The sequence below is a fragment of the Guillardia theta genome, assembly GCF_000315625.1.
Source record: "Guillardia theta CCMP2712 unplaced genomic scaffold GUITHscaffold_187, whole genome shotgun sequence".
Classification (NCBI taxonomy): Eukaryota; class Cryptophyceae; order Pyrenomonadales; family Geminigeraceae; genus Guillardia; species Guillardia theta.
In genome coordinates this window covers 1-7,012 of record NW_005434489.1, presented here as the reverse complement: position 1 = coordinate 7,012, position 7,012 = coordinate 1, and the positions used below count along the sequence as shown (strand labels likewise).

At 57.6% G+C, this 7,012-nt stretch overlaps 3 protein-coding genes across 3 annotated transcripts in view; 2 read left to right on the top strand and 1 right to left on the bottom strand.

Moving 5' to 3' along the window:
• GUITHDRAFT_158927 (hypothetical protein) overlaps positions 1-507 on the top strand; it is a gene marked incomplete at both ends in the record, with an annotated part of 3,982 nt that extends 3,475 nt beyond the window's left edge. Inside the window, 2 exons of the mRNA XM_005820161.1 lie at positions 189-272; positions 453-507. Coding sequence (XP_005820218.1) covers positions 189-272; positions 453-507 — 139 coding nt within the window. The remainder of the gene's footprint in view (positions 1-188; positions 273-452) is intronic.
• A 398-nt stretch (positions 508-905) lies between these two features.
• On the bottom strand, positions 906-1,733 carry GUITHDRAFT_43147 (hypothetical protein; the record flags this gene model as incomplete). The annotated part of the gene is made up of 3 exons (XM_005820160.1): positions 906-945; positions 1,000-1,146; positions 1,354-1,733. Coding segments are annotated over 3 exons (567 nt in total), but the record flags the coding sequence as incomplete, so codon positions are not given.
• Positions 1,734-2,873: 1,140 nt separating this feature from the next.
• GUITHDRAFT_81640 (hypothetical protein) lies at positions 2,874-3,571 on the top strand (the record flags this gene model as incomplete). Its single annotated transcript, XM_005820159.1, has 3 exons — positions 2,874-3,205; positions 3,257-3,380; positions 3,434-3,571. 3 exons carry the CDS (start codon positions 2,874-2,876, stop codon positions 3,569-3,571), a joined length of 594 nt encoding a protein of 197 aa, XP_005820216.1.
• Between the last annotated feature and the right edge of the window lie 3,441 nt (positions 3,572-7,012).

Here is a 7,012-nt window from a genome sequence, read left to right as displayed (position 1 = left end):
CCCCCGAGGAGATTCTCACTCCAGGTCCTCCCACCTCACTCACTATCCTGCTGCTGCTGCTGCTGCTGCTGCTGCTGCTGCTGCTGCTGCTGCTGCTGCTGCTGCCGCCGCCGCCGCCGCCGCCTCCCCCCCTCCTTCTTCCTCCATACGTCCAGCTCCACAGCTGACAACTCTGCAGGAGCAGGAAGGCAACGAGGAAAGCAGCGGCTCTACTGCCACAAATGCAAGACAGGAGCCTCCGTCTCCTGTGTCGCCGTTCCCTTCGTCTTCCGGTGACATTCCACACCCCCCCCCCCCTCGTCTTGCTTCCAATACAGCTGTAGCTGTACTCCTTCCTCCCCCCGTCCTTCATCTACTCCTTCTTGCCCAGCCTCTCGTTCTCTCCTCCTCTTCCCCTCCCCATTGTTTCTCCTCATACCCCCCCCCCTCACGCCTCTGACTTGTTCGAGCAGGTATCTTCTTGCAGAGCTCGCAGCCATGAACATCAACGTCAGGTGCGAGTTGTAGCTGCTGTAACATAGCGACATGTGCAAGGTCAGCCGACAAACAGTTAACCACTGAAAACAAGAAAAAATAATGCTAGACCAACTAGCCGCTCACTTTCTCCTCCTTACCCACCACCTCCTCCCCTCCTCCTCCTTCCCGTCCTCGCATCCAACATCTTCATAGCCCACCGCCGCCATTGCCTTCCTCCACTTCCCTCCTCTGCCTCCTCCGCCAGCCTCCCCCCGCTGCGTCCGTCAACGATCGCAGCATCCTCGTCGTCGGCCCTCTAGGAGTGCTCACAAGTACTTCTTCTCCTTGCCGTTGGCCGTTGGCTTCCTCCTTCCCCAGATCCACGGGTGAGCGCTGAAGAGCTGAGCACACGTCAGCCGAGAGCCAAGCAGGACAATCCTGACCTGTGCTGTCCAGTAGAACTGAAATATGCATACCATGGCCCAGGAGCTGGCAGGGAGCGTCAGGAGAGCGGAGGGGAGGAGGAGGAGCAGGAGCAAGTACAGGAGCGAGACGCCCATCATGGGAACGGGATTACGGAGCTCGATCTTCGTCCTCATCTCGATCACCCAGGAGAGCGACGAGGGGAGGAGGGGGATGAATGTGCTCGGAGAAAAGCAGAGAAAGAAGTAGAACATGAGGAGCGGGTACCTGACGGAGGCAGTCAAGGAGGAGGCAGGAGAGAACAAGGATAAGTAGATAGGCAGCAAGTGAGTGAGCGAGTGAGGATGACGAAGGAGGACGGAAGTGTTGGGTGTGTTGGAGAGGGGGGACGAGGGGGAAAGAGGAGGAAGATTGGAGGAAGGCGAGGGGGAGAAAGAGAGGAGGGGATGAGGATATTGGCAAGCACGACTGTACCAGATGTTCCGCAGGAGCACCCAGGTCAAGATGAAGGGAACTTCGACGATCGCAGAGTATGACACCCTCCTCCTCAGCAGCAGCAGCAGCGTGTTGATCTCTACCAGTAGGCATGCAGACGTGTAGACCCGATGCTTCGGCTGCAGCAGGGGATCGAGGAGGACCAGGAGCGTGGCGATATGATGCGATCCCACCATCCCCGGGCTCTTCACGATCTTGGGCTGGGAGAAGATCCAGACCGAGTCGAGGAGGATGTACACGAAGCCGGACACTGTGAGCAGGTCATGCATGTTGCGGTCCTGCAGCGCCAGAGCAGCGATCGCTCCTCCCCCGAGCAGGAAGAGCGCGATCAAGTTCACGTTGTCGTGCAAGTCTGAGGCCGGGGACGGCTGCCATGACAAGCTCTGCCTCTTCCTCTCTGCGTAGCAGGAGGCAACAGGGGCGGCGGCTCTCAGGAAGTTGGCTGTCCTGTTGGATGTGTTCGGAGTAGCCTCTGCTGGCGGATCCGCTTCTCGTTTCTTGTGATGGCCGGCGCTTCCTCCTCTGAGCGAGTGGGGGCGCCATTGGGGGAAGATCATGTCCTGAGAGGATCGCGGGAGAGAGGAGGAGGTGGGGAGGAGCGCAAGGCCAGCTAGGAACAACACTCCTGACCTAAGAAAACACGATGTGGAGGAGCTCTTGCAAGAGTGAATCATCACAAGTGACAGGAAGATTCTGCATGGAGGAGATGAGTCAGTGGATGGAGGTACAAACTTCAATAGATCAGATAAGAGCTGTGATTCCCAACTGTTCGCTCCACACATTGTTTCAGACCCGTACGATACATCAAGATCACCTTGCTTCGACTGAGATCCGAAAGAATTTCTCTTCTCTTCTCCTCTCATCTAGATCTCTTGTGTGACAGAACATACTCTCTTGTTCCGCCCTCGCTCCAATGTATCCTTTGAAATACCCTGTCTCCCTCCTTCCTCCTTCCTCCTCCTCCTCCGACCTTCTTCTGCTCTTCTGCTGCCTTCTTTGTCCATATCTGCCGTATCACCACTTCTGACTACGAGTCCTCCTCCTCCTCCTCCTCCTCTCCTCCTCCTCCTCTCCTCTCCCCCTTCCCCTTCCACGTCCTGTACCCGTACCTTGCATCGCACGGCGGCCGCGTAGACTGAGGGGAGTGGCTAGAGGGGTGGGGGTTCTCTGAAAGCTAGAACTCTGGGGTGGGGGTATACACCCCCGCTCATTTTATTGATCAATTTTCTCAATAGGGGTACTTTAATCATTCTAATACGGGGTACTACAATGCAAAAATTGAGGTAGGGGTCTATTCAGATCCTGATGGGTTATTCGAGGGGGTACTGGTTGTCAAGACATATGGGTGAAGGTAGTAGGGGGTACAGGTGGAGAAAACCCCTGAAAGTTTCAAACTTCACAAACTTTGAAACTCCCTCACCCAAAGTTCCAGGGTCCTAACTTTCCCTGTAAGTTTCCAAGTTTCAGGGACTGCGGTCCGTTGATGGGAGGACATGGCGATGTCAAGACTAGACGCCATGGACGAGGAGTATGCCGAGCTGGTAGAGCAGGGCAAGAACTTGCAAGCTCTCCTCCTCCTCGAGAAGACGTCCCTCCTCCGCAGAGAGACTCTCGGCATCGACCACCCTGATGTCCAGAGGTCCCTGCAAGTCCTTGTCATGAGCTACAATGGACTCAGCATGGCGGCAGTGCGATCAGGGGGCATGGAGGTGGCATGGGAGCTTCTGAGGAAAGCAGAGAGACTGGCAGGAGAGAAAAGTTTGTTGAGGAACAAGGAGGTCAAGAGCAGGCTGCTTGCTGTCACCTACAACAACCTCGGATGCTTCTACAGGTATTGTGCACTTGATGAAAAATTCCTTCTTGACAGCACCATGGTGTCCAGGGCGAGAGGAAGCCTGCATTCCGCGCTAAAGGCACTGGACAGAGCTCTGTGGATCGAGATGTCTTGCAGCGAGGTCGACAACCCAGCAGCCACTCACCTCAACATTGCCGCTGTACTGTCACAGGTGTTGGAACAACCCGCAGAGGCTGCTTCCTCTGACCTCTCTCCTCTCCTCAGCTGTCGAAACACCGTGCTGCCTTGGAGCATATCGACTGTGCCCTTCAGCTGCTAGAGAGAGGTGACGAGCGATTCACATGGGCCCTTTCCCTCCTCCTCTTCCTCCTTGTCGCATTCCGTCCCCCCGCGTGCTCCTGACTGCCGCATGCGGTGCAGCGGTCAACAGCAAGAAGCCTTCCTCCTCGCTCAAGTCGAGGAGACGTGAAGCTCGCTGCTCGCTCTGCCGATGAAGCTGACGAGACTCTCAGAGCAAGACGCCTCCCTCCTCGTAGCTGCCCGATACAATGCGGCAGTCGAGTACGAATTCCTTGGGAAGACGGTGAGTCCGACCTAACTCCTTTCTCCTATTCGTCCTCGTCCTCGTCCTCGTCCTCGTCCTCGTCCTCGTCCTCGTCCTCGTCCTCGTCCTTGTCCTTGTCCTTGTCCTCGTCTTCTTGACCCGTTGTCTGGCAGCGAGAAGCAGCGGCGATGTACGAGCAAGCGAAGGCTGCGGCAGGTGAGCAGTACGAGCTGCAAGGCTATTGCAGCATCTCATGGAGACGGCAGAGCAAACGTGGGGCCCGGAACATCCTCGGACGGTCTCACTGTCGCAGACTTTGAGGAGCATGCGAGGAGAGGAGGAGGAGGAGCTGGGAGGTACCAGCAGCTCCATCCCTGTCTTCGATGCTCGTTCCCAGTACCTCCGCGTGCAGACTCGTGGAGAGAGGGAGGAGGAGGGAGAGGAGGGAGAGGGGAGGGGGGACGGGGACGGGGACGGGGACGGGCAAGGGCTAGACGGGGAGGGAGGAGGAGGCTACTTGCGGCAAGGAGGGAGTACTTCACGGAAGAGCAAGACCGCTCCTCCGAGAGCATCACGATCGCCTCGGACGCTGAAGGAGCTGCTGTTTGATGTGGATGAGGAGTATCACCTGGAGGAGGAGGCAGGCGCGCAGGAGCAGGGGAGGAGCAAGAGCGAGAGGAAGAAGAGAGGAGGAACATCCCCTGCCCAGGAGCGGATGAAGCCGAGAGTGACGATCAACGAGCTGGAACTGAACAACGAACAGCTCTTGACTGAGGTATGCTGAGGCCGTGTGCTGCTGCTGCTGCTGCTCCTGCTCTTGCTGCTGCTCCTGCTGCTCCTGCTGCTTCTGCTCCTGCTCCCGCCCTGCGCTTTTCTTCTGCTGTTTTGTTTCTTTTGAGCGCTTCATGGCAGTTGCAGTCCCGCATTTCGAGCTTGGAGGAGCAGACTACCGGTCTTTCCTCCTCTTTGCTGGACGGGTCCCTCCTGCTCCAGGTCAAGCAGCAGCAGGAGGTGGTACGGTGTCAGGTTGAGGGCTCGTTCGGCATGAAGAAGCTACTTTTATCTCGCTCCGCCTCCTTCGAACAAGTCTGCGAGCAGGTCAGTTCACCTCCTCTTCAGATTCCCGTTCTTCCTGTCCTGTTCTTCCTGTCCTGTCCTGTCCTGTCCTCTTCTCTTCTCTTCTCTCCTCTCCTCTCCTCTCCTCTCCTCTTTCCCCCTCCTCCTCTCTCTCTGCGTTGGTCACTCATTCTCCCTCCCTTGCAGCTGCGGCTGGAGTACGACTTGTCGTTGCAGGAGAGGTTTCAACTCTTCTACCTCGATGAGCATGGAGTAGACTATCGCCTCTCAACCGACCTCAGCTACCGCAGCGCCGCCTCCGACGCGCTCCTCTCCCCTTCTCGCACCATGCAGCTCCGATTGGTCACTGGCTCCAAGTACTTCTCCTCCTCCTCCTCCTCCTCCCCTTCCTCCTCCCTTCCCCCCACCTCTCCTGCTCCTCCTGCTCCTGCTCCTCCTCCCCCACCTCTACTCCTCCTCCTCCCCCACCTCTCCTCCTCCTCCTCTTCCTCCTCTTCCTCCGCTTTCTCCTCCTCGTCTTCCTTTCCTTCCTGTCTCTGTCTATTTCTTTTCCTCTTTTTCTTTCCTGTTCTAGCTCCCCCTCCTCCCCCTACCCCTCCTCTTCCATCCTTTGCTGCTCCCTTTTCTCTCCCCCCACCCCCGCTCTCTCCCTCCTCTCTCCCTTCCCCTCTCGTCTCCTCAATTTCCCTGACGATCTTGCCCAGACGGTCCGAGAGGCTCGTCAACGTGCTTTCTTCGGAGGCGGAGGAGGAAGAGACGTTTCAAGGACGAAGGAGCGCGGAGGAGGAAGCAAGGCAGGAGGGCACACAGGAGGAGGGAAGGAGGGAGAAGAGCGAGGGAGAGGAGGTAGGAGGAGGAGGAAGAGGAGGCGGGAAGGAGGAGGCAGAGGAGGCCCGTCGGTCGAGTGAGGATGTTAGTTTTGAGGAGAGGGGTGAGACAGGGAAAGCCTCGCAGGAGCATCTAGGAGGCGGGAGAGGAGAAAGAGAAGTAGGAGGAGGAGAAGAGCAGGAGATTGAGGGACAAGGAGGAGAAGGAGGAGGAGTCGAGCTTGATAGAGGGGGAGGCGAGGAACTGTCCGGGCAGCACGAGGAGAGTGCGGGAGCAGTTCCTTCAGCGGGGGCGGGGGAGGCAGCAAAGATGCAGGTGATGTTGATGTGGAGGAGGAAGGAGAAGGTTGACGGGGATGTGAAGGAGGAGGGGGAGGAGCGAGGAGACGGCGGGCGGAAGGAGGAGGAAACAGACCCTGGAGCGCGGGAGCAGGAGGGTCAGGATGCCTCTGCTTTGTTGGAGGAGCAGCGAGAAGCATCGGCCGTCCTCCTGCAGCTGGCGTGGAGATGTAGCGGAGCACGTAGGAGGAAAAGTGTGCAGCTGAAGGTGAGGAGAGGAGGAGGATGAAGGGGAAGAGGAGGAGGAGGAGAGCGAAGACGAAGGGGGCAGGAGAGGAGAGGAGAGGACGGGATGAGGGTTGTTGACATGCGGGTGCAGAGAATGGAGTACAGTCGAAGGTCACGTGCTGCTTCTGTCATCCAGAAATGTTTCCGAACCCATCGGAGGAGGAAGCAATTGAAAGCTACAAGACTTGAAAATGTGTTAACTTCTACTTTCTCCTCCATAACTCCCCCCTCGCGTCTCCCTTCCTCTTCTCTCTCCTCCTCTCTCTTCCTCTCTCTTCCTCTCTCTTCCTCTCTCCTCCTCTCTCCTCCTCTCTCCTCCTCTCAACTCTCTCCTCTATTTTGTTCATCTCTCCTCTTCTCACTCGTTTCCCTTCGCTCCTGCCCCCCTTTCGCTTCCCCCACTCAACCCTTATGGTCCTCCTCACCTTCTCTACCTCCTCCCTCCTCCTCCCTTTTCTTTCCTCATCCTCTCTCTCTCTTCTCCTCCTCCCCCGTCCTCTCTTCTCTCCTGCTAATGTCTTCCCTCTCCTGCTGCTGCTGCTGCTGCTGCTGCTGCTCATCGTCCTTGTCCTCGTCCTCGTCCTCGTCCTCGTCCTCCCCTCGTCCTCCCCTCCTCTTCCCCTCCTCTTCCCCTCCTCCTTCCCTCCTCCTTCCCTCCTCCTCCTCCTCCTCCTCCTCCTCCCCTCCTCCTCCCTTATCTTTCTCTCACTTCTGCTCTTCCCCAGCTCTTCTCTAGGATGGTCACTGCCAGCTCGAGCATAGCTGGACGTGTTCGCGGCTTCCTCGCTCGTCTTCGCCTGCTAGATCAGAGGAGTGCGAGGGTGTCGC